The sequence below is a fragment of the Bombus vosnesenskii genome, unplaced genomic scaffold (assembly GCF_011952255.1).
Source record: "Bombus vosnesenskii isolate JDL3184/JDL3185 unplaced genomic scaffold, Bvos_JDL3184-5_v1.1 scf7180000013272, whole genome shotgun sequence".
In the NCBI taxonomy this organism is placed as follows: domain Eukaryota; kingdom Metazoa; phylum Arthropoda; class Insecta; order Hymenoptera; family Apidae; genus Bombus; species Bombus vosnesenskii.
The window spans coordinates 2,584,876-2,611,552 of record NW_022882930.1 but is presented as its reverse complement, the minus strand read 5'-3'; the positions used below and the strand labels follow the sequence as shown (position 1 = coordinate 2,611,552).

At 27.3% G+C, this 26,677-nt stretch overlaps 3 protein-coding genes across 11 annotated transcripts; all 3 read left to right on the top strand.

Annotated features, from left to right (window-relative positions):
- Positions 1-39: 39 nt before the first annotated feature.
- LOC117231295 (inositol polyphosphate 5-phosphatase E) lies at positions 40-5,958 on the top strand. 5 transcript variants are annotated; one of them, XM_033489626.1, is made up of 7 exons: positions 40-135; positions 274-1,809; positions 2,987-3,208; positions 3,891-4,200; positions 4,277-4,836; positions 4,937-5,405; positions 5,477-5,958. In XM_033489626.1, exons 2-7 carry the CDS (start codon positions 1,341-1,343, stop codon positions 5,589-5,591), a joined length of 2,145 nt encoding a protein of 714 aa, XP_033345517.1. In that variant the 5' UTR covers positions 40-135; positions 274-1,340; the 3' UTR covers positions 5,592-5,958. The 5 variants fall into 5 exon arrangements, with proteins under 5 accessions (XP_033345517.1, XP_033345516.1, XP_033345518.1 ...); XM_033489625.1 differs by lacking the exon at positions 40-135 and having other exon boundaries at positions 151-1,809; XM_033489627.1 differs by lacking the exons at positions 40-135; positions 2,987-3,208 and having other exon boundaries at positions 1,134-1,809.
- Positions 5,959-8,662: 2,704 nt separating this feature from the next.
- On the top strand, positions 8,663-21,694 carry LOC117231294 (ubiquitin carboxyl-terminal hydrolase 7). 4 transcript variants are annotated; one of them, XM_033489619.1, is made up of 18 exons: positions 8,663-9,570; positions 10,643-10,741; positions 11,076-11,348; positions 11,455-11,573; positions 11,855-11,989; positions 12,264-12,458; positions 12,571-12,742; positions 12,840-13,032; positions 13,128-13,281; positions 13,432-13,626; positions 16,206-16,427; positions 16,709-17,003; positions 17,158-17,377; positions 17,452-17,619; positions 17,710-18,214; positions 18,312-18,383; positions 18,451-18,544; positions 18,713-21,694. In XM_033489619.1, exons 1-18 carry the CDS (start codon positions 9,477-9,479, stop codon positions 18,835-18,837), a joined length of 3,330 nt encoding a protein of 1,109 aa, XP_033345510.1. In that variant the 5' UTR covers positions 8,663-9,476; the 3' UTR covers positions 18,838-21,694. The 4 variants fall into 4 exon arrangements, with proteins under 4 accessions (XP_033345510.1, XP_033345509.1, XP_033345512.1 ...); XM_033489618.1 differs by having other exon boundaries at positions 18,445-18,544; XM_033489621.1 differs by having other exon boundaries at positions 8,664-9,570; positions 18,734-21,694.
- Positions 21,695-22,780: 1,086 nt separating this feature from the next.
- On the top strand, positions 22,781-26,451 carry LOC117231296 (serine hydroxymethyltransferase, cytosolic). Of its 2 annotated transcripts, none has more exons than XM_033489629.1 (7): positions 22,781-22,923; positions 23,725-23,907; positions 24,612-24,805; positions 24,892-25,103; positions 25,184-25,508; positions 25,591-26,090; positions 26,179-26,451. In XM_033489629.1, the coding sequence occupies exons 2-7, from the start codon at positions 23,743-23,745 to the stop codon at positions 26,343-26,345; spliced, it is 1,563 nt and encodes a 520-aa protein (XP_033345520.1). In that variant the 5' UTR covers positions 22,781-22,923; positions 23,725-23,742; the 3' UTR covers positions 26,346-26,451. The 2 variants fall into 2 exon arrangements, with proteins under 2 accessions (XP_033345520.1, XP_033345519.1); XM_033489628.1 differs by lacking the exon at positions 22,781-22,923 and adding an exon at positions 22,983-23,138.
- Positions 26,452-26,677: the final 226 nt, after the last annotated feature.

Below are 26,677 nucleotides of genomic sequence, written 5' to 3'. Positions count from 1 at the left end.
CTTACATATGTATATCGAGTACATGAAATATATTGCGTCACAGATGGTTTTTGCCAACAGTGAGGCGCCAATGAATGTCGTCTGCTCGCTCTGACAGTTATTCTTTTAACTGGTCAAGAAATATCATTTTTTCAAGTAATCATTATACATTTTCTAAAATACCAGAAATTTCTTATTTCAGTATATTGTTTAGACTGAATATTAGTCGGTAAAATATGAAATTTTATAGAAAATATTGTAATATGGTAATATTGTCGTCTGCTTAATTGACAGCTGCGCAAGTTCAGAAATCAGCGCCGAAGCGGTGAAGAGATACGGTATTTGGATTTGTGAGAGCTTTACCGAAAATAAGAACAATTTATCGCTAAAATGATAATTATAGCGAAGTTTATATGAATTTTTGAAAATATAACATAGATGTTACGTATTTTGTTTAACTTTCTATTTAAACATGGAGGCGGAAGTTAGAGTTAATCGTCGTTCTTCAAGTATTTTCAATCAGAATGCAGTTTGTTATGGATTTTAGCGTGAATGACGTGTCAATGTATAGATGTATAGTCAATGTGAGATTCAAAGTCAAAGTGAATTTCGTAATAATACAAGAAAAGTGTATACAACTTGAGTCTAATTAACCTCTGACTTTCAATGAGCACAATGTCTTTCTATCGAATTTGATTTGTAACAACAAAATTGAAAGATACATATATACATCTACAAGTTCCTTCGAATAATTATGAAATGATATTCATGTGCAAAGAAAATGAATGTTATGCCTAAGGGAAAACATCAAGAAACTAAATAGTCATCCTAAATATTATACTTACAAATATGTATTATTTACATTTACTCTAAATATTCTACCTAAATTATTCGATATGAAAGTGTTAAATTTATTATATTTGAAGTGCAATTATTTATTAATGTAACATTAAATGTATTTCTTTAAATATGAGAAATATGCCAAAGACATAAACATAACAAAGTGCTATAGATGTTAACAAGATAAATATCTTGTTTTACGATTCTAGTCTATATTATACAATAAAATATATATTAGTGATATAATTGCACACTGTTCATATAAGAATTATATATATGCAAGTACTTATACTACAAATGAGCATAAACATTAAAAAAATTTTTATTTATATATGAACTCATATTAGAAGAAGAATAATTATAATTATATAACAAAATTACAAATGCTTATGTTTTGATTTATTTAATAGTCACATGTATGATAGATTGACTTCGTTAAACTTTTCATGCAATAATAAAGTACTCTATTCATTGATAGTGGATTAATTACATGGTGTTCAAAATATAAAATTTCAAATACCATGGAGCAGTGTGAAGAAGCTGATGTATCTAACGTGACAAATACTAAGGCAGATATTTCCCCTAAGTCAAAGCAAAAGAAAAAATCTCTTTGCCGTATGCTTATGAATAAAAAGACCAAAGTTGGATGTTTGGAGACATCTTACAAAGATGGTGATTCAAATAAAAATTCTAAACTGGAAAATTCACAACATGGATCTCATACTAGTACAAAACTTTCATTATGCTGTGCAATGACTGAACGCAGCAGAACACCGCCACAAAGTTTGACTGTCAGTAGATTATCTCCAACTACGTTAAGCCACACATCTGTTAAATCTGAGATAGCTTCTGCTAATGGAAATTGTCAAACAGATGTGACGATAGAGAAGGAGGAGATGTATATAGCAAGTAGTACGCACAATGTTGAAGAAAATGTAGGAAGGAATAGTGTTTTTACGGGCAAAGAACGACAAAGTACATTTATTGAAGGTAAGAATTAGTTTCATTAAAAATTAAACAGTTTTCAAATTATATCAATTTTAATGATGATATATTAGGTTCATAAATTTAAAAATTATTTGTCAATTCCTTAAATGATGTTTAATTATTTAAGCAATTATTAACTGATTGTTTAATTGTTTCCCCTAAATAATTTTTTTATTTATTAGCTGTTTAAGGGTAATTAAGATATATATAACACTAACCAATACATTCCTTATGATGTTTCTCTTTTTATCAAATCTGTAATTTGACTGAATGAGGTAGTGACCTTGCACATCCCCACCATATCTTTTTCTACACTAATACCTGCAAAGATTGCTTCTAATGTGTTTATGCAAGGAGACATAGTTCTTATTGACAGTCAGTTAGTACCTGATCTTTGGCATAAAAACATATCTGAAGCATAATGTTAAGTATTATGTTTTAAGCATGTCTAATCCAAGTAATAAAGCAAAGAAAACTTCTTTTTTTAATAAATTGTTTAAAGCATTTAAACGAAATAAAAGTGGCAAACTAGAGAGAGAAACAAAGCAAATATTAAAATTTGGAGAAGCTTCTGAAAAATGTACTGAAAATTTAAATACTAAATCTCATAATGTTAGTTGTGAAAAAGAAGATACATCTAAACTGCAGCATGATATTAATGTTGACATAAATTTTGACAGTAGAGAAAATAATAAACATAAAATTGATATTAAAAATTCATGTGACAATCAACATTTTAAAAACAATAAAGTGACATCATATGAAAATATAACTCAAAGTTCTAAACAAAATGATAATTTATATCCTAATAACTTATGTACAAATATATTAAACATCCAAAGACATAGGAAGGCATTCAGTGCAACAAATATTAATATAGAACAGGATGAAAAAGGATATAAATGTGGTTCAGATAGAAATTTAGATAAGAAAATTGCATTTTTAAATGAAGATTATAATATAAAAAATGTATATCTACAAAATAAAAATGATTCTTCAAACTATTCTGATTCTTTTTCAAAAATTGCAAATTCAGTATCACATTCTGATTTTGTCAAAATATCAAATTTAGTACCATATTCTGGCACTATAAAAAATTTACAAAATACACATAAATTTTTACTAAAAGAAAAAAGCATAATGTCACAAAAAAATAGTGAAGATAGTGATTTCTCTGCAGAGTCAACAGAAGATTCATTTGAGGAATCATCAGAAGATGAAAATGAACTTTTAATTGATTATGAAAGAAATGAAAAAAGCTTCAAGGACGAATATTTTACAAAAGGAAAATATATCACTTATTTCTTCTTGGAAATGGAACGGATGTTCTACAATCCTTTTGATGTTTACAGTATGGTTCAATACCATGAAACTAACAATACTGAAAGACCAGGAAAAGAAGGTATAATAAAACAAATGAAATATACCTGCTGCTTAAAATTTGATTCTCATGCTTCTTCAAACATTTTTATTTTATTAATATATAAATGTTACATTATTTCTTCTATTTGGCCACTTAAAAAAATTTCAATACCTGAACTATGAAATTATTAATAACATAGACATTTATTAAGGACATTAATATTGTGTAGATTAAAAACCTCCGAGGTAATTATTTTGGATTTTTTTCCAAGAAAATTTATATTATGTTATATATACAAAAATAAATTTTTTAATATAAATTTTATAATATTTCTATATATATTTAAAGACAAGATTTTCCATCTTAAAAGGACTTTAATCTTGTTCATATATGTAATCATATATCAATACTATATTTAATTACATAAGATATGTCTCTTGAGAAAAGAATAAAATATTTGATTATAATATTTCAAATGAATCACATTCTTGCTAATTTCTGAATAACTGTGTCAGTATCAAGAATACAATAACTGGCAATTGAACCAATTTAGTTTCATTACAGATACAAGTTGTAATATCCTTTATCATTCTATTTTCTAATATTAACTTCATTTCTTCAAGACATTACTTTAAAATACATATGTGTTACCTGAATTTTGTATTTTCCTAAAAGGTTTCCATATAGTTCTACATAATTTTATATTACTTTGATGTTCTAGGTGAAAATTCATCCTCTGGATCTATTTCTCCAAGTGTTCCTACATATTTAAGGCAAAGACTAATTCATAGGCGATCTGTGGATAATTTAGTAGGAAATTCACCAACAAATTCTATGAGACATTCAAGTCCAGAATCTATAAAAAGTGCACCTGTTCAGCTTAAACCGCGTTCTACATCTCATGATGCATTGTCCAAAAAAAAAGAGCGTCATCAATCTCAAACTGGAGCATCTATGGACAGTTTAGCAAAACAAGCATTACTAGCTGCTCAAGTTCTTAATCTAATTCCTACACAAAAAGCACGAGAAAGGTTTATAAATTTTAATAAAGTTTTAATTTTGTACTTGTCTTTGTCTTTGTAAATGTGTTATGATTTTTTGCTATAGAAATTTCCTTCATGGTAGGATTGCTGCAAATTCACTACTTGGACCAGTAGAACTTGAAAAAGTACTACCAAATCGCGAACTGAAAATTTTTATTGGAACATGGAATATGAATGGACAGAATCCACCAAAAGAATTGAATGATTTTATGTTACCTTCAGATATAGAAACTGTTCCAGACCTGTTAGCAATTGGAACACAAGAATCTTGTTCTGAGCGGAGTGAATGGGAGGCAGCTTTGCAAGAAACTCTTGGTCCTTCTCACGTACTACTCTGTAGTACTGGTTTAGGAACACTACATCTTGCACTTTTCTTAAGAAGAGATCTAATTTGGTTCTGTTCCATCCATGAAGATGCTAGCTTTTCAACTAGGACAGGAACTGCTTTTAGAACAAAAGGAGCAGTAGCTATAGCTTTAATGTTATTTGGCACAAGTTTTCTGTTTGTTACTGCACATTTAACCGCACATCAAGATAAAGTTAAAGAAAGGGTAAATGATATTAAAAGAATAGTTAGAAATCTTGATCTTCCTAAGGAGTTACCTACGAGACATAAAAGCAAAGGTGTGGATATATAAATGTATATTACTATTGTTGTATTATAAAAACATTGTATTACATAAGCTTATATTATAAAAATATTGAATGAATATTATATTTTTAGATGTAACTCAAAATTTTGACTGTGTATTTTGGTGTGGTGATTTAAACTTTCGGCTAGCTCAGCCAAGAGAGGAAGTTATTCAATGGGTCACAGATGCATGCTTTCCACAACAATTACCTGTAAATTTGCACAAAGATCAATTAAAAACAATTCTTAGTGAAGGAGCTGTTTTACGTGGTTTTGAAGAGGCACCAATTACATTTCCTCCTACATATAAATATGATCCTGGAACACAAAATTTTGACTCAAGTAGTAAACAACGCACACCTGCATATACTGATAGAATTCTCTTTAAAGGAAAAGGACATACAAGAGGTTACATCAGAAGAGTTAGTTATGAAAGTTCTAATTCATATAAAGATGGAGTTATAGAATGTTTGATTTATGACTCTGTACCCAGCATTTGTACCTCAGATCATAAACCTGTATGGGGTGTTTTTAAAACAACCATAAGACCTGGTATTGACACGTATGTACCATTCATATTGTATAATTTATTATATAAAACACATCATATTCTTTAATTAACATCTATTACAGTATTCCTCTTGGTGGTGGTTTGTTTAATCGTGAAATATATCTAGAAGGCATAAAAAGGCGAGCAGCTGCTATGGATGAATCTCATGGAACTTCAAAAGTATGTTCAATTCAATAAACATAGATAATATAAATTTCATTGGAAAAAATATTTCATATTAAGAAATTTATATAACATGAGCATTATATTTCTATTTATTCTAATTTTTTAATGCCAAAATGTGAAATCATAGTTATTGCAATTCTTACAATTAATATCACTTCTTTTTTTGTATGCTCTATATATATGATAAATTTGTAACTGTTCATAACTTTTTTATATGAATATCAAATACCGTTTTTTAGTGCAGTTTATAGGACAAGTTACTGTACAATGTGTACTTTGTAATGTCTAGTCAAAATAAAGTAGACTTCCCATTCCTATAACTAGCAATGAAAATGCTAGATATTATAGATATATGTGCCATTTCTAAAAAATATAAAAAGAAGAAGAATAAAAGATGCTTCATTATTTGGAAATTTAAAATATTTATAAAAGACAAATAGTTTTTACAGGTTCTCTATGTATAAATTATAATATGTTATTTCATAATTCATAATGTTATTTCATCACTGCATTTTATTTCTAGAATATCATAAGAATATTCAACAGTGATTTTCATTATAAAAAATTACATATTGCAATATATTTTCCACTTAAATAATTTACATAAAAAATATGTAAGGCCTAAAATATGTTAAATTACACACTCCAAGATGTAATAATAATATTAAACCATGTATAAGTAATTTTGTTTATGGTTTTATATTTATTATAACTTATAATAATTTTATAGTTTGCTTATTATATTCAACAGTATTCAACTTAAACAAATTTGAAGATATTCAAATTATTCATTCTTGAATAATTGAAACGCATTAAGTAAATCCTATTACATAGTTAAACTTTTAAAAAGTTTGTTTTTGCTTATATGTAATTACCACCACTTATATCTACTTTTATTGTAAATATTTAAAAATGCTGATAATAATTATTATATGAAAATTCAAAGTCGTTATCTTATTATATAAGACAACAACAAAAATTTCATCAGTATTATTACTGAATATAATATTATAAATTATTTTTTAATGAATGGTTCAATGAATTTAAAATATTATGCTATAGTGTATGAAAAAATATAAACAATTGCAATTAATGTTACTATTTTCTGAAACCATTTGATATTATTTTTCTTCAAAACAAACTAAATTTTTTTATATACATTTTTTGTATGATATTGTTGTGTATTTTTCTGCGTCAAATAAAATAGTTTAATATTTTAACTTTTAAATAACTATGGAAGTGCTTTATTTAATTAAATTTAGATGAGCAGTGGTATAGATATATTATTTATCTTGCTTTAATACAATATTATATCATCTTTGGAATAATACTTTCAATTAACAATTAATGGATATTTATAATAAAAAAATATCCAAAATTTGGTGCTTGTAAGGTAGTAACTATTTTCCATATACAACATAGCATAACTATTATTATTATTACACAAATGATCATATTTTATTAGTAATTAAATATTTATTAAAAGTGGATTATAATTATCATATAACTGTGATCATTTTGTTTTATATATATTGCAAGTATCATATATTTAATTACTCATACTAAACAATAATGTACAACAATAATATATTAATATAAGAATTTGATTTATGTAATACATCATATAAATATTATATATTTAAGAACATACATATACTCATAATAACGGATTAACATTAACCAGAAAATAAGCGTTAACTGCAAAATGATCTAGGAAGACAAAAAGCAGCACTAATATAAATTAAATACTTAAAAAGTGATTATTAATTCAAATATGCTTAATTAGACTGATGTTCAATATGTTTCAAAAGCTTCAATGTGTACAAAGTATTTTATATTGAAAGATATTTAATTTGAAAAACATAAAAAAGCATGTATTAAATACATTTCTGTTTATATAGAAGCAAATAATATATTCAGTTTGATTGAATCAATATTGTAAAACGTTTATCTACTAAAATGCTTATCAATTCTATTAACTATTAACTAATTTTAATTGTAGAATCCTCATTTGTAAATAATTTGCAAACATTGTATAAAACTTGCTAATGATTTAATATACATATTATTGAAAATCACTATTTATGGGAGATTTGTGCTAACATGCTTTTGTATAAATATAAGTGAACATTTTAGTAAGTTATTTATTTTTGCTGTTTGTGAAAAATATAAACATAAAAAGAAATATTTATTAAAATATCAAGTATCTTTCAATTATTTTTTACAGTAGTATTTCATTTATACTATTGTATCCTTCTTTTCCTTGTGCGTACTTCTAAATTACAATACATGAAATACAATACAATGATATAAAATTGTAATATTGTAATTTTTGAATTACAGCAATAAATAAATCCAACCTATATCTATAAAATTTATGATATGAAATTGTTACATTTTCGAAAAGAAATGTTTGTCAATCTAAAGACAACAATATTATTGTAAAGCTGTTGAAACTGATTTAATTAGTTATATGCAGTTGTATAATTAAATAAATAAATGTACATAGTCGTATAAAGTACAAAGATGTAGGTTAAGCTGTTAAGTGTAACATATGATGATTATAACTAATTTTATTTTATTTTATTATAAATTACTAAAGTTATTTGTATAATCACAATTTATTAAAAGACATTGTTTCTTGTAAACTGGAACTTTATCTTCAAATATAAAGTAAAATTTTATCATCGGTTGAATATGGATTGAATATTATATAACTTTTCGAAATTCTTAACATATATTTCACTATATTTATCCATTTTTTGGTAGAGTTACTTTATTAAATAAATAATATTATAAACAGAAAACAGCACATACGACGATGAATTATTTTCATAATAATTTATTTAGAATTTATTGTATCAATGTACTATATCATATATCATTTACTATACTTAACTATAAACTTAAATATAAGAACAATGGTATAGAATAATATTTTTCAAAAAATACAGATAGAATTGAATCTAAGACTGGATTTTAGTAAGTAATTTGTTTGTAGTTATTTATATTTGCCGCGTTGACAAGACAAAAGGTAGCATCGAGTGTGCTATCTAAAAGACGTTGAAAATTTCGTGACTTGTATGAATTGTATGCAGAACAGACAGGCAGGCAGTAGAACAGTGTGGTTTGTCGCCATTTTGTTTATTTTCGCGTAAAAGAGGTCTGAAAGACTATCATCGAAGCAGATCGTCCTGCTTCGTCCGTGAAAAGATCAGCTGAGTGTATCAGTGATCAGGTTAAAAAGCTGGAAACACTGTACGAAAGATTTGGTTGTAAAGGTGATCGTTGCCAGAGGCTGGATGAAATAGTAAGATCGAAATATAGTAGATTGGTGGTTTGCAAGAAGTACGTAAGTTTGACGATTAGTAGCGCGCCGGTCCCGCGGTGCGGAAACCGTTCCTCGGATCGGTCGAGAAAGAGCGAGGTGATACATAGTGAAAAGTGCGAGGAAGATAGGTTCGAGAATAAGGAGAGAAATAGTGGCGACAAGAGCAGAGACAACGTAGAAATTACGAGGATATCTCGCAAGGGTGGAATATATGCTGTGGGCGTCCCCCGAAAAAGCGGGGGCACTTGAGAGCTGCAGAAATTGGTCTCATCGCAAGTAAATATCAACCATCGTCGAGTGGCAAAAAGACGTCGTTCTCGAGTCGTAGTAGTGACGCGAGCCCGGTTGCGATTGGAATCGAACAACTAAATCAGCAACATTCGCTCGAGCAAAAATCTTCCGTCCCTGACGAGAATAATCAACCCGTCGAACGACAACAGTCCATTTTTACTCGAAACTCGTCTGCAGTTGCATCAGTTAAATTAACTTCAGAAGTAACCTCGACGGCGGAAGCCGCCTCCGAGGTTCCCGGCGCAATCAAGACGACCATCAATATCGGCATTGCGATGAACCACGTTAACGATCAGGAAAATCTTAAACAGCTCAACCTGGCACCGGTTCAGGTCAATGAAGTCGAAGAAATGGATACACAAGAAGGAGGTACGGGTTACCCTCATCTGTTTCATTTCATTGAAATTTTTCTAGTTTTTTCTATTAGTTTTATATGTTTTGATTTTTGCTTTGAAGGTTATGGGAAATTATTTCGAACTTTATACGTTGATACGAACATTTTACAGTGAACTTTCTTTACGTATGTACGTATTTTAGTCAAAAATAGCGTTAATTAGAATATAAGATAAAAATTATGTTGGTTTTAGAGTTAAAAATATGTGACATATTTATATGATTTCGATAATTTGTGTTATATTATGCTACATTTGGGATAGTTTTGATTCTATACTACTTGATTGGTTTGTTGCATAGTCATGCAGTTTATATATTCAAAAAGAATCAAAATCTATGTGTTGATGTTTATTAAAATTTTCATTATAGAAAATATTGCAATGGGATATGTATTTAATATATATGTATAATACGTAACACACACACATGCGCGCGCGCGCGCCAATATAGTATGTATGTTGTATATAATCACGCAAATTATATTAACTTGACAAAGAAAAGTAAGATTCTAAATATATTTTAAATGTACTGTTATTTTTGGTTTCTCTACATATCTATATAAATACTTTAAACACTTAATGTTAAGTTACTGAATGTATATATACTCTTTTTAACAACTTATAAATATATGGTTATAAGCAGACCTTCATTTGATGAAAACATTCATTTGTTTTCTAATTATGACACAATGACTGGAATTTGACACAGCATTTTTCATCAAGTTTTATGTGTATAAATTACTACATAGATATTTCTGTAAATCATTTTTTTAAGTTTATTATAAAACATTAAGTAAATTTTTTACTTTTATATATTAGTATTGTGGATAATCTACAATTCAAACAGCTCAAATATACAACATTCCTTTGGTACTGTTTATAAAATACAAAAATACTGTCAAAAATTTATATATTATATACAAAACAGCGCATAATTCATTGTAAAATGTAATGTTATCCGTCTAATTTATTGCTAAAATTGTTATGAAAGCTTTTTTCAAAAAGCAGCTTTTAAAAATTTTGCAGTAATAGATGTCTTAACCTTCTAGAAACACCAAATGATGGTGGAGGAGATGGTAATGATACTAGTCCTATGAACGGAGAATCAGAATTAGCTTGTATAGTTCAAGATCAAGAGATGGAGGAAGGTAGGAGAAAAATATTAAAAAAAAGATTATTTTATTGATACCACCTTTCTTACAAATTAAACACAATATTAGCATTAAAATCTTAATAAAAGGCATAAATGTTTGCTAACAGTGACAGCTTACTTAAATTTTATTAGTAATTAAATTCAATTAGCGATTAAAGGGAACTTAAAAATTATGGTATATAGATACATAATAGATATTAAAAGTTGTTATAAAAGTTATAATAAGTTATGATGAGTAAGAATATTATAATGGGATGTAATCTAATGTTGCAATTATAAAAATTTAAATGCATATCATTAATTATAAATCTCAATATCTTTTTATTTAGATGAAGCAAGATCAGAGGCAACATTTCGTTATACAGTGGAAAATCTTTCTAAAATGAAAGAAACCCAGTTGTCACCTCCATGTTACGTTCGTAATTTACCATGGAAAATAATGATAATGCCAAGGTCAAGTCAGACACAAGATAGAGCTCCTCAGAAATCTCTTGGTTTTTTTCTGCAATGTAATGGAGAAAGTGAATCATCATGGAGTTGTTATGCAGTTGCAGATCTTCGATTACTTTCTTGTAAGGAAGGACAGGAACCATTTAGTAGAAGTTAGTATATATTTTCATATACTAATATTTTATTTTTACTGAAGATTGTTTTGTTTCATTTAATTTTTAATTTAGTTAATATTATGATTCTGTATTCTTATTTTAGAAATTCAACATCTCTTCTATAGTAAAGAAAATGATTGGGGATTTAGTCATTTTATGACATGGCAGGATGTCCTGGATCCTGATAAAGGTTTTATTAAAGATGATTCTATTACACTTGAGGTTAGTGTGATATTAGATTTTTTAAATCAAAGAGTAATAAAGAAATATTTTGTTTAATTTGATGTAAAAATTTATAGTTATTCATTACTTTTATTTTAGGCTATCTTCAATCAAAAATTTTTAAAAATTTCCAATTTTCTGGTTATGTTATAATTTAATTCTCTGAGGAGGTTTATGAAATATTATATAAATATTAAGTTTCAATCCATTTGTTTCGTAAATATTTTCTGTAAACATACACGTTTATAGCTATTTTTATAACATTAATTCTTTTTAAATAGGTTCATGTCATGGCTGATGCTCCACATGGTGTCAGCTGGGATAGTAAAAAGCATACAGGATTTGTAGGCTTAAAAAATCAAGGTGCTACATGCTATATGAACTCTTTACTTCAAACTTTGTATTTTACGAATCAGGTAGGTTAATAAATTCATTTCGAGTATTTCAAAACTTAAATATTAACTATAATTGTTATTTGTATGAGTATGTGCTGTGTATATTATGTTAATACAAATTTCTAAAGAAACATTGATAGTGATGGATATTATGAAATTATCAGATTAACATAAGTAAAATAAAATTTGTTGTATTTTTTAAACTAAAAACTAATTAATATTCTTTACTTTCTAGATCTTAAACTTTTTGTGATTGTAATATAAATATTTAGGTATTTATCCTTTATGTTTCTAGTTACGTAAAGCAGTTTACAAAATGCCAACAGAAAGTGATGATTCTAGCAAAAGTGTTGCTTTGGCTTTACAAAGGGTATTTCATGAATTACAGTTCTCTGATAAGCCAGTAGGTACAAAAAAATTAACCAAAAGCTTTGGTTGGGAAACATTGGATTCATTCATGCAACATGATGTACAAGAATTTTTACGAGTGGTAAGGAATTAATGTACTTACTACTATTTATAAAATCCTTAACAATAATCTGTAGTATTTTAAGCTTTATTTATCAATGATAAGAGTTTTTCTTTACTAATAATTGCTTTAGCTTTTAGACAAGTTGGAAAGTAAAATGAAAGGTACATGTGTAGAAGGTACAGTGCCAAAATTATTTGAAGGAAAAATGGTTTCATTTATCAAATGTAAAAATATTGATTACAAATCAACTAGAGTTGAAACTTTCTATGATATACAGTTAAATATAAAAGGAAAGAAAAATAGTAAGTATACGAAGAAATATTTCTTATTAAATACATAAAAATTTCATGTTTTGCGTATTATTTATAAAATTTTATATTATGTAAAAATTAACTTTAGTTTATGAGTCTTTTAATGATTATGTGAGTACTGAAAGTCTGGATGGTGATAATAAATATGATGCGGGGGAGAATGGATTGCAAGAGGCAGAAAAGGGTGTTATCTTTTCATCATTTCCACCAGTGTTGCATTTACATTTAATGCGATTTCAATATGATCCAGTTACAGATTGTTCTGTAAAATTTAATGATAGGTAAGAAATAACAAAAAAAATTATAATCTTAATACATAGAATCTATTTTTTCATATTTGCGATCTTTATGTCTATATATATTAAATTTCATTAAGGTTTGAATTCTATGAAAAAATAAGCCTTGGCAAATATTTACAAAATAAAGAAGCAACAAGTGCAGATTATACATTGCACGCAGTCTTAGTACACAGTGGGGATAATCATGGTGGGCATTATGTTGTATTTATCAACCCAGCTGGTGATGGAAAAGTATGTGCATTTTTTATTCTAATTATTTTATTCTAATTTAGTTAGAAATAATTATGTATTTCTTTTAAACATAATGTCATTTTCTATTTAAATAATTTTAAATAATTATATGCAAATATCATTGATTGTGTATACTCAATTCTGAAACAGTGGTGCAAATTCGACGATGATGTCGTCTCAAGGTGTACGAAACAAGAAGCTATTGAACACAATTATGGTGGTCAAGATGAGGATATGTCTATAGCTGTCAAACATTGTACGAACGCCTATATGTTGGTGTACATAAGGGACTCCGAGCTGGAAAATGTCCTACAAGAAGTCAAGGAAGAGGATATACCTCAAGAGGTCAGAAACGTCCTACAAAGAGAGCTTTCCCAGGAGTTGAGCGACCATGAACGTGACAAAGACGCGACTGACTCAATCAAAGACTCACATACAGAGACTACGACTCTTCGTCCGTGCACGCAAAATTCTCGAAATCCAAATCTCTATATTCATGATTTTTGAAGAGATGGAAAGAGTTGCAAATTGGTTGAATTCTTTTCCAATAAAACTTCCCATTTCTTAAATATGTCTTGAGCTAATTAGCTCATAACATATAAAATCATCAAATTCATAAAACATTACATCAAGTTATATACAAGGATGAAATAAGTTTAATAACATAGGAACGTATTTGAATAGATTCAATATTTTGGATATGTGAATTAATCAGAAAATAATATCTACAAATTAAATTTAATAAATTAATATTTTTTTTAGCACCTATACATACATATATATATTTTCAAATATTTGTTATAAAATTTCTCTTAATATTTTTTAATAACCAGAAATTTATAGCGTTATCAGCTACAGGCTGTTATATCACCAAATGTTGATATTGTATACATTGTGTCCATTTTCAGATACAGCATGTTGTATGTAATACGTCACTCTTATGTGACTTAAAAGTGTTACGCGCGCATTACTTTGCTGATATTTATTACATATTTAAAAAAGAAAGGAGAAAAAAAAATATTTCATTACATTATATTGAATTGATGTCTATATACAAAGATATTTGGTTTGAAAATGACAGTTAATCAATATAAAATGTTGTATTACAGTTATCTAATATGTATATTATCAATAGATTTTTATTAGTTAATGTTATATAGAGATTTGTTTTATTCAAATGAACGTATTTTAATCTTTTTGACAGAGGATTTTTTTTGTATGGACGATTGAGTCATGTAAAAATTAGATCTTTGTTGATTCTTTTAATTTATTTTTCTCGTTACTTAAAAATTTTATATTAATTATATATTAGTTGATTGAAGGTTAAACAGCTATAATTAATGTACGCGTTGCACTTCAGGTACTATACAAAAATTGAAATCGGGTTGGCATAAAATCTGATTATTAGGCTATTATCATGGTGAGCCTTAGGATCAGTTTGAAATGTTTATTGTAATAAATATTGTATGATATTATACCTAAAAAAATAATTGTATTGTAGTATTCTAAAGCTTTGGGTAACAAATGCACAGACATATCGCAGAATAGGTTGAAATGTGTGAATAATTATAACAAAAGTACAGGCAAGAAAGACTTATTAGTTAATAGAGTGAGATAATTATTCAAAATCTGATTTAAAATAATGAGTTATAACTCATGAAATAGATAATGCTGTGGGAAAAAGAGAAAATGAACAATAAGTAGGATTTATTAATGTCTGCTACTTCCTTAATACGTCTTCTAAGGTGTATTTGTTATTTAATGAAGATCGTTTAGTGAGTGAGGTGAAATGTGATTTATATTATTAAATCTATGATTTTCACGAATTAACACTTTGAATCAACGTTAATAATAAAATTAGGATATTGAACCTTGTAATGAGGTCTGAATCAATTAATCGAGTCGTTAATTCATTAAATTTTGTCAATGTTCATAGTCAGTATGACCATCAACAGATGCTATCTATTTATTTGTTGTTACGTATTAATAAATAGAAAAAATTCAATGCCTCATGAACAAAGTGAATATTTCATAATAACTATAAAATACCTATATATATATATATAATATATAATATATATATATATATATATTACTCTTTATCTTAGACATAAAATGAATGAAAAAATATAGAATAAACTGTTGAATACTAGAGAATTTCAAACACTAAAAATCATATTAGTTAATTTGTTACCATTTTTACTTTTTACTTGTTAAAAATGTAGTTGTTTTATTATTTAAAACATCCGCATGACAGTAATTCAATATGTAAAGCATCTCCACACTACTATAGTTATACATTACATTCTTTTTATTATTTAGCATAAATGATGGTCATGTATTTTTGTAAATATTCATAGCACACAGGTATGATAGTCTAAGATCTGCAAATATCAATTATTAACATTGTATGATTCTTGATTTCAAAAAAATATATAATATAACATTGTGTTTTATACTTTAATCAAAATGTAGTAGACAAAACGAAGATAATAGGAAATTTATTTTTTAGAACTATGAAACAAAAATTTAGTACATTTCATAAATCATTATTTAGTTATTTAAAACATCATCCCTGTGTAAAAATTTATTAGTATTTTATGTATTTTATATACTTTCTAATTGTTTGCATTAATTTGAAGTACATTACATGAAACCATCATTTACAGCTGAATAATTTTCATTGTGTAATTGTTTGACTTAGTAGTCTGTATTGCGGCAGATGAACAAAATTAAAATTATATAAAGGACAAAACAAAATTCATTCTTTTGATGTTTCGAATACTATTTGTTCTCGAATCTCAAAAGCATGATACTAGCACACTGCTTTTCTAAAAGTTTAAATTTTAGAAGACAGATGAGGAAAAATTACCAATGAGATGAATTTAGTACATATATGGATAATTTTAATTTTGTTGGTCTAGCTGGTGGAGAGGCTGCAAGAGGAGAAGAGGCTGGAACAAATACGAAGAAAGGAAAGAACAGAAGCATACTTGTATATAACCGTCAACGTCCTTCTTGAGGATAATTTTGACGGTCACCAAGGGAATGACTTATATGATCCAGAGCATGCTTTGTATCGTGTATTTCGCGTACGTAAGCAGTGTACCTTGCACGAGTTTCTCGAATTGCTGAGTGATAGCTTGGTAAGTGTTGACAAATTTTTCATGCTATTACTCTCATCATATTGTATTAAAATATGCTACTATCGATATTTTATTTTATCGATATTTTTAATTATTTGATATTGAAATATTGGTGTGACTTCATAATATGTGCTACTAATTGGTTATATATTATATTATTGTGATCATCTACGAACACGGTAGGTGATTAAAAAAATTGTACTTAAAAGTGAAACAACTATTTTATCAAATTGAAGGATACAGAATCTAAATAATTAATTTTATGGGATTTTTTTCCACAGAAATATCCAATAGAACAAATTCGTTTGTGGCCGTTGAATGTGCGTTCAAACCAGACTTGTAGACCAATGCCAATTGAATTAGAAAATGACCTACAAAAATCCATTTACCAATGCGCAGAGAACCCAAATGTTTGGAACGTGTTTGTTGAACTTGTTCCTCCAGATTCTGATCTAACAGCATTGCCACCTTTCGATAAAGACACTGATGTTTTGCTATTTTTTAAATTATATGATCCCAAAAATAAGAAAATTCATTACTGCGGACATCATTATATGCCTGTCACAGCTAAAGTCCGTAAGTTTTATTTTAAATAACTTCCTTTCTTTAATTTCATTTTTTGCTATAATGTTATTGTCAGAGATTAAGAAACAAATTTATATATTATAAAATATAATAGATTTATATCTTCATAACAGTGGAAAATAATTGTTATCACGGTTTTGTGCAGAGGAACTTATACCAATCTTAAATGAAAGAGCCGGTTTCCCACCTGATACAGAATTGGCTCTTTACGAAGAAATCAAACCAAACTTGGTAGAAAAGATAGACAACTTAACAGAACCATTAGAGAAAGTCCTTGAGGAATTAATGGATGGAGATATAATTGTTTTTCAAAAAGAGGGTGACAATCAAATGTATGAGCTTCCAACATGTAGAGAATACTTCAAGTAAGTTGAGAAACATTTGTAAAATTTGATATTTATACAAATATCTTTATACAAAAATTTTTCTTATATTTCAGAGACCTATTTCATAGAGTGGAAGTTACATTTTGTGATAAAACAATTCCTAATGATACTGGTTTTACAATGGAACTTTCATTAAGAATGACATATGACCAAATGGCAAGAGCTGTGGCACAGAGACTTGGTACAGATCCTTATCTTTTGCAATTCTTTAAATGTCAAACGTAAGAATATATATAATATATAACTATGCAATTTTATATACTTTTATACATCTATATTATATATACAAATATTTCTTATTACATTTGCAGCTACAAAGATTCACCTGGTCACCCACTAAAATGCACATTTGAAGGTTCGTTGAAAGATTTAGTTTCTTATTGTAAACCTAAAGCAAAAAAGTTATATTATCAGCAACTTAGTATTAGAGTAAATGAACTCGAAAACAAAAAGCAGTTCAAATGTATATGGGTTGGTCCGTCTCTTAAAGAAGAGAAGGAAATTATTCTTTATCCTAACAAAAATGGAACAGTAGCAACACTGCTGGAAGAAGCTAAAAAACAAGTAGAATTATCAGAAAACGGATCTGGAAAATTAAGGATATTAGAAATTAATTCTAGTAAACTTTCGCCTGGACCAAGGGAAGATGTACCTTTAGATAATTTAAATACATCTGGCACAAAATTATACAGGATAGAAGAAATTCCAAATGATGAGTTAAATTTAGCAGAAGATGAAATGTTGGTTCCTGTTGCCCATTTCCACAAGGATATTTTTTCAACATTTGGTATTCCCTTTTTCTTTAAAATCAAACATGTAAGTATAGTAAAATATGAAAAGATGTTTTTTCAAGTAAATATTTTAATTTTATAATTTTACATTGTTTGTATTTTCGTCGTTTATGTGTTTACAGGGCGAGCCTTTTCCAAAGATGAAAGAAAGACTATTGAAGAAGTTGGGGGTACAAGAAAAAGAATTTGAAAAGGTAGGCATCCTAATCTAATTTTATTTGATATTCTATGAGAATTCATAAAAAAACTTTGAAGTTTAAGTTCGCGGTGGTGACGATGGGTAAACCACACTTTATTATGGACTCGCCAGAATACTGCATGGACCTCGCAGATTTCCGTATTCATCCAAATCAAAGTAAGTGTTCAAATAAAAAAGATACAAATAAAAAAAAATACATACACTCACACATGCATATAAATACAAACGTCAAAGTTTTGATAGAAAATATTAAAATAGGTGAAGTAGCGAATAATTTTACAGTAAAGACTTTAAATTGACGTTGATGAAAAATAAATTTTGTAGTTTATCCATTTTTAAACGCAGGCACATCGCCACTTAGGCCTTGGCTCGGCCTAGAACACGTCAACAAAGCGCCAAAGCGCTCTCGTATCAACTACCTCGAAAAGGCCATTAAAATTTACAATTAGATTTTCATCACACGAAGAAAAATGAAATTAGGCAGCCACTCATATAATTTATACGACTCTATAGTAAGAAAGCGACGTTTGACATAGGATGGTTGGAAATGCGTTTATGTATTCGGTTCTTCAACCAGATAGTGCGCGGTTTTAATATTATGATCATGTTAACAAAAGGTAAATCTACGCTTTGTATACGATGGATTAAGAGACTGTAATGAACATGCAATGATATTTTATACATCATGGAAGTTCTCCCTTTCGAATCGACAGGGATTTTACGTAATGGCTGGATCAATCATATATACTGATGATTGATTCCACTATACTGCAACAATGGATTCTATTTGTGAAATTTGTAAATATTTTGTCACTCAGTGACAGTTATTTAACAAATATTTTTGAAAGCACTGTTTTTCACTGCTTTTACGTCTATCAAGAGTAAGAATTTATTTAAAAGCATATTTTATTACTAAATAAAAAAATGCTTTTGTGTCAAGAAACAGTAAGGTATTTATAAATATAGCGCATTAGTTTAGAAAAGTATAATTTTTTTTTAAATCTCGGTTATTTGATCCTGCCATGTAAAATCTTTGTAGCTGAATATAATGAGACCCAAAGAAACATTATGTACTGTTCTACGTGATGTAATACTTAACGCCCATTATCACAAAAGAATTGTCTACATATTCCTGTTTTATATTATATTCAGGATGTTTGAAACGCAGCCATACAATTACTTTTTATAACCTTCTTCATATTTCTTCGCAAAATAGCAAAACATTAACATCTTGTTTATAGATTCGTTGCTTATTATACTTTAATTGAAGGGGAATGTAATTAAACAGTACGAAATTGTTGCATAACAAAAATGATTATAAAATATTTACAAGATAATTCATAAATAAAATTTTCGATTTGCTTTCCAAACACCCTGGATCTTTTTATGTTTGAGTATATTCTTTTTTGTGTGTGTTCTCTACATCTTTTCCTATATATTTTACTGGGATTCTATGAAATTTTGCAAATATCTAGCAGTAGACTAACATATTAATGAAGCAGTTTCAATTAAAATAACAAAAAACTGAAAAAGAATGCATCAAATATGGTGAATGTTGAATTCACTGTGCTATGAGCATAACTATATGGAATGCATTGGAAGATAAAAGTTGTTGTTTAAAAAAAAGTGTTTTCACCATTTCGTTAATTAAGCCTTTGTTTTTGTTTTATTAAACATTATTTCATAGCTTTGTTCTTTTTTTTTTATTCTTTGCATACACTCTACGCACGATAACTTGCCACGATGTTATTACTAGATCTCCTATTATTTATGAATCATCTTTTATTCAACATTTCCTCCTCTCTTAACTGTGATTATAGTCTTTCTTCGAAACGTTTAAATCCATGGCTCCACAATACCTAAGAATGTTACTAAATGTTGAAAAAAGATGGAGCAATTTATTCAATTTATTTAATAAATAAATCTTTTTCTAAGAGAGTAGTTTGTTGCAATTATTAAAAAATAAAGAAAGGAAAGAGTTTTAAACTTTAAAAGAACTCTTTAAATAGGTCAAGTTAATGATTTTAATTCGAGCTAATTAGCTGTTAGTCTATTAGAATAATAAATTGCTGCAGCTCAATTGGAGCGGTAATTTATATCGATTGAGTATATAATTTAAAGAAATACGTCAAATGTAGCTCTTACAATGAGTATGTATTATTCATGATGTCACATGTTTTCTAGAACGTATTTCAACATCGACGAATAATTACTATGAATCGATAACACATAAGAAATTTATGCGATGTGCAGTAATATTTACGAAGACTGGACATGCTAATTGTGAAGATTGCAATATTTTGTAAACCTAAACGTGATTGTACAGCTAGTTTGACTAACTACAGCCGTAATTTTAATCATGTATATGCTTGCAAATGTTTCGTTATAAACATGCAACTTGCAGTCGCTTATCTTTGTTTTCGAAAATAATTTTAATATGTGTTCTGTTAAAAAATATAGATAGAAATTCTTAAATAATACATTTCATTACGTGATTTTGAAATGAACTTTCTTTGTTCTCTTTTTCTTTTTATTTCTTTTTCAATTCATAAGATTATTAGAATCATGTAAAGATAAGACACTAAAAGGAAGTACATATTTTTTAAACATTAGAAAAATTGAAAACTTCATTTTTCTTTTAATTAAATCATATACAAAAACTTAATGTTTAATTTTTTGTAAAAATATTAGTCTTCATAACTGGTTTTCCTGACAAAAGTAAAGCGAAAGTTTTGATCAAAGGATGTCATGAATAGGGCATATGTATTTACCTGGAAACATATGTATTCATTATGAAAATATGAATTACACATTTTATTAAATATAGATATCAATTCCGCATATTAGTTGTATACATATACATTTTATTGTTATGTTCCTCAATGAATACTAACAATAACAATGATTTTAAAGTTGGAGATAGTATGAATATCACTTATGACGATGTTAATAGTATCTATGTATTTTTTGCACTAAATCATATGAAAGTTATATTTGAAAAGAATTATTTAAGTTATTGTATTATAATAAAAAAGAGAAAAGCAAACGAAAAAAAATATCAAATTTACATGTAACAAATAATCCGCGAAAATATGCACTTCTGATATATAATATAATGCTTGTAATTAATTGTAATGCTGTTTCTGTTTTTGTACAGCTAATATTGTAGCAGCTGCTCAATTGTGATTGTAAAGTTCATCAATAATTTTTCACTAATTTTTTTCTAAGCAAATAAAAAGCAAAATACACACAATAAACGAGACTATACAGAATGCATAAACAAGATAATAAATAAGAAAAAGAACATTTTATGAATTTATTTGATTATCTTCACATGATTTCAGTGTGACATATTTCAATTCGTTTTTCTTCGTACGTTTACTTTAATATTATTTTCTTTTTAAGGATTGAGATAATATTTATATTAGAACAATGTTATTGTTCGACATTACATTAACTTATTTAAAATTATATAATGACACTAGTACGAAATACTTGATTAAAAAATTACATTACAAGAAAAATTCATTGTTGAGATAAAATATTGGATATAAATATTGTATATAATTAAACTGTTTTCCTTTTTAAAAGCGGTATTAAATTTAGCGGATAGGTTAATAGTAACATTAACGTATAATGCAGATATTTTCTATCATTTCATGATTCAATATTATCAATATCTTCCTCAAATACCCTTTAATTTTTTTAACATACAAATTTAAAACAAACTTAAAAAATTTCTGGGTTAATATTATGGATAAATATTTCTGGATTACTTTTTATTACTATTACTTTTACTTTTAATTATTTTAATAGTAAAAAAATGACAAAAGAAGAAACGTTTTATTTATCTTTAAATAGCATTTGTCAATCAATAGTACGTACGTTGGACTGAGGACAAATATTATCAAATCGTATTGAATAAAAATACGACTTTTACTTAGCATATGATGATTTATATATAACGAAATTTAATTTTTCTTCAATTACCGGAATTTTCCAGGGATGCTAAATATTAAAATGCCAATAATAAATAACAAAAAGAAGCAAAATAAAAAATGCTGTGTGCGAGTATAAAATTGTTATGATAATCTGTTTATCACGACAAGAAATTAACTTGTAAACATTTTTTGGAATGAACATATAATTAACAAGTAATTATTACAAAGTACATATATACAAGTGTATTATAATCTCTTTAAATAAATTGTTAAATTTTCAAATGTTTGCCTTTTTAATTATGCGATCATTTTCATGTTTATAATGCTTATCCAATTACGAAATGGCAATTACATAAATGTTTGTACCCTAGAAATTTCGTCATAATTGTAACAACATTAATTTCCCAATGTAGTATTATTGTTCGCTAAGTTATCATTAAAGATGAGAAGGAACAATCAATCTGACGAAAATATTTAAAGTTTTTGTAATATGATAAAAAAAGAACGTTTAAACGGTTCTGATAAAAGTGTGGAGTGCATTGGTCGCTAAGAAATGTGATATATACGCTATAGACTTGCGTGTATTCGAAGAAAGTAAGTATGTCGATAGTGAATTACATACTTTCAAAGCAGTATTGCCCATAGTAAAATTGTAAAATCTGTTATCATTATTTCTTATTAGAAAAACATTTAAAGCATGTACTAAGTTGCATTGCAATTCAGTGAAATATTTCGAACTGAATAATTATAAAGTGAAGTTAAATGGTCGAAGAATTTTAATTAAACTGGTACAACAAGGAAGTGTCTAGGTCTATTATATCCTTTATAAAGAAAGGCCAACAACAAGAAACTTTTTTAATCGCTTATAACAGTTATTAAAACATTTCAATTTGATAATTACAATCAATTTCGATTGTTCTAAAAAAATGTTTGAAATATTTTATTGAATTACAGAAAAAATTCGCTTTCTATTATATTAAATTTATACTACATCTCGTATTACTACGTATTCGATTTCTTTATAAATTAGTAATAAACAGGAATCTTATTTTTTAAAACATATATCTTCATGTAATAATATGACACTTTTTATTTGAAAGTTGTATATTTTATTGAGGAACAATTTTAGATTGTTATATAAATTAACAATTTCAAATATTTTTTATTATTACGAATCATTTAAATCACTTCTCATAGTTGAACAAAACGATTACACTTAAAAATTACGCGCGTGTAAATTGCGAACCGTTGAAGTTGAAGTCCTACACAATTTTTAGGTTAAAGAATGCAACTACGCGAAATGCTAAATGTGTCAGTTACAATAAATATGAATGATTTAAGGAATTTCTAATCACCTTGTATATTTCATGAACTTTTGTATATATATGATTTAAGAAACTATTTGTTATAACAATGAATTGGGCGAATTTAAATCGTTACGGTTTTCGATTGGCTGACAATCTGTTAATCAGCCGTATGCAACATATAAAAGATCGTGTTCTTCAAGGACTATCAGAAGTCTTCCAAGATTCAAATCCTAACGTGCATTTTTCAACCACGTGTCGTACACTTAAACTCGTGAGTGATTGCAAAAGTTATTTCTCATTATAATTAATCTTTGTTTGAACAATCAGTAGTAATAATGCTACTTTTTTGCATAAATAATATTTTATGCAGTTTTTTTTATAATTATCTTATATATTAAAAATTTTTTTATAATTATTTATAATTATCGCTGTATATTATATTTAATTTATTATTTTATTATTTACATAATAATTAAATAAGTTGTATAAAAATGTTTATATATTTATATATTATATATCTGATTATTAATGTATAATTTCTTTGGACAATTTTTTTATTTGTTAAAATGCTTCTAAGAATCTATATTATATTTCTTTAAATTTAAAAAATATTAATCAAAGTATTGATAAGTAATAGAAATAATTGAATATAAATAAGTAATTAATAGGGAGTAGTAATCAGAGAGTCTTGTATGTAAAACATATATGCCTCTTGATAAAGAAAATCTCATTGTGTCATGCTATACACAAGGTTATCGGTAAAAACACTTTGAACTTTATCAAGATAATAAAAAGACTAATAACTAAACACTATTTTGCAATATCCCCTGCAGACTTAAGAAATAAACAAGTATATATTCAGGAAATAGTATAGCATTATTCCAATAAATTATTTCTATTATATGAAGTAAATGATGAGTATATTGATAATATATAAAATAGGCACTAAAATTCTTTGAATTTTTAATTACATAGCACATGCCTGAAATAATTTATAAGAATGTCTGGGAAACAGACCCAGAACTTTTTGAATTAATGAAAAAGGAAAAAAAGAGGCAAGAGTCTGGTCTTGAAATGATTGCTAGTGAAAATTTTACATCTCTCAGTGTTTTGCAATGTTTGAGTTCTTGTCTTCACAATAAATATAGTGAAGGCCTTCCTGGTCAGAGGTATGTTTCTTATAACTTACAATTATCATTATCTCTTAAGGTATTTATATGTTTATCAATTGTTAAAACTGTCCTTATATATTTAGATATTATGGAGGAAATGAATATATTGATGAAATTGAATTGTTGGCACAAAAACGTGCTTTGGAAGCATTTGATTTAAATCCTGAAGAATGGGGTTGTAATGTACAACCATATTCAGGAAGTCCAGCTAATTTTGCAGTCTACACAGGTTTAATTGAGCCTCATGGTCGTATAATGGGTTTAGATCTTCCTGATGGAGGACATCTTACACATGGTACCACATAAAATTTTCATATTAAAACATTATAAGCTATGCTATTATAGATGTTAAACTCTTTTGTTTCAATCTTCTAGGTTTTTTTTCTGCAACTAAAAAGGTTTCTGCCACATCAATATTTTTTGAATCAATGCCATACAAAGTTAGTCTTGATACTGGTTTAATTGACTATGATAAGTTAGCTGAGGAAGCAAGTTTATTTAAGCCTAAAATTATAATAGCAGGTGTTTCCTGTTATAGTAGATGCTTAAACTACAAGCGATTCAGGGAAATAGCAGATGAGAATAATGCTTATTTATTTAGTGACATGGCTCATGTATCAGGATTAGTTGCAGCTAAATTAATTCCTAGTCCATTCGAATATAGTGATGTTGTATCTACTACAACTCATAAGACTTTAAGGTAATTGTTAGCAAATATTGCTTATTGGTAAATAGCTTCTTATTTCCTTATCAAAGAACATTTCTTTGTTTATCATTACTAGAGGACCTCGTGCTGGTGTTATATTTTTTCGTAAGGGAGTCAGAAAAATTGGAAAAGATGGTCAACAAATTATGTATGATTTGGAAGATAAAATTAATCAGGCTGTATTCCCAGGACTACAAGGTGGACCTCACAATCATGCAATTGCAGGCATAGCTACAACAATGAAACAAGTTAAATCACCAGAATTTCTTCAGTATCAGAAACAAATTATAGCTAATGCAAAGAGACTATGTTCAAGACTTCAGGAGCATGGCTATAAAATCAGTACAGGTGGAACTGATGTTCATATGTTTCTTGTAGATTTACGAAATAAAGGCATTACAGGAGCTAAAGCAGAAAAGATTTTGGAAAGTATCTCCATAGCTTGCAATAAAAACACAGTGCCTGGTGATAAAAGTGCATTGAATTGCAGTGGTATCAGACTTGGTACACCTGCATTAACCACTCGTGGTTTAGTTGAAAAAGATATTGATAAAGTTGTTGATTTTATACACAGAGGTGCTTATGTTTTAAAATAATATCTTAGAATAGAATTGAAAATATTAAAAGTGTACAAAAAATATTCTTTGATTCTAATTTCTTTTAGGGCTATTACTTGCTAAGGAAGTGTCTAACATTTCTGGTCCTAAACTTATTGACTATAAAAGGGTATTGAATACCGATGTCAACATAAAGGCAAAGGTTACAGCTTTAAGAGAAGAAGTTGAAACATTTTCTAGGCAATTTCCTATTCCCGGTTTTGAAGAATATTGATGGTATAATCTTGTTATGACATTATAAATATTTACTTACATAACTCTTTGTATTGCACACATTTTTTATTAATTTTGTAAAAAAGAATAAAATATGTTTAAAAGAATTATGTTTTGTAATTATTCATAAGAAACATAAATATATACATATATGAATTCTGTATGAAATATGTATTTATATACATATATAATGCTTTCACGGATATAAATTATTTGAAAAATGCTTATTATGGGTACATTAAGAAATTAAATATAAGATAATTTTTAATTATACATTTAAAAGGTATTACATTATGTGAATTACAATATTGCATTACTTATACATACAGTATA

What these genes read in the sequence shown, in the direction of transcription:
- LOC117231295 (XM_033489623.1), top strand. Translation starts at nt 2,251, where the DNA reads ATGTCTAATCCAAGTAATAAAGCAAAGAAAACTTCTTTTTTTAATAAA. An exon ending in ACACAAAAAGCACGAGAAAG is followed by an intron (nt 4,201 to 4,276) that starts GTTTATAAATTT and finishes TTTTTGCTATAG; the next exon opens with AAATTTCCTTCATGGTAGGA. An exon ending in TACGAGACATAAAAGCAAAG is followed by an intron (nt 4,837 to 4,936) that starts GTGTGGATATAT and finishes TTATATTTTTAG; the next exon opens with ATGTAACTCAAAATTTTGAC.
- LOC117231294 (XM_033489618.1), top strand. Translation starts at nt 9,477, where the DNA reads ATGAACCACGTTAACGATCAGGAAAATCTTAAACAGCTCAACCTGGCA. An exon ending in AATGGATACACAAGAAGGAG is followed by an intron (nt 9,571 to 10,642) that starts GTACGGGTTACC and finishes TTAACCTTCTAG; the next exon opens with AAACACCAAATGATGGTGGA. An exon ending in AATTGCTGAGTGATAGCTTG is followed by an intron (nt 16,428 to 16,708) that starts GTAAGTGTTGAC and finishes TTTTTTCCACAG; the next exon opens with AAATATCCAATAGAACAAAT.
- LOC117231296 (XM_033489629.1), top strand. Translation starts at nt 23,743, where the DNA reads ATGAATTGGGCGAATTTAAATCGTTACGGTTTTCGATTGGCTGACAAT. An exon ending in CGTGTCGTACACTTAAACTC is followed by an intron (nt 23,908 to 24,611) that starts GTGAGTGATTGC and finishes TTAATTACATAG; the next exon opens with CACATGCCTGAAATAATTTA. An exon ending in TGGAGGACATCTTACACATG is followed by an intron (nt 25,104 to 25,183) that starts GTACCACATAAA and finishes TCAATCTTCTAG; the next exon opens with GTTTTTTTTCTGCAACTAAA.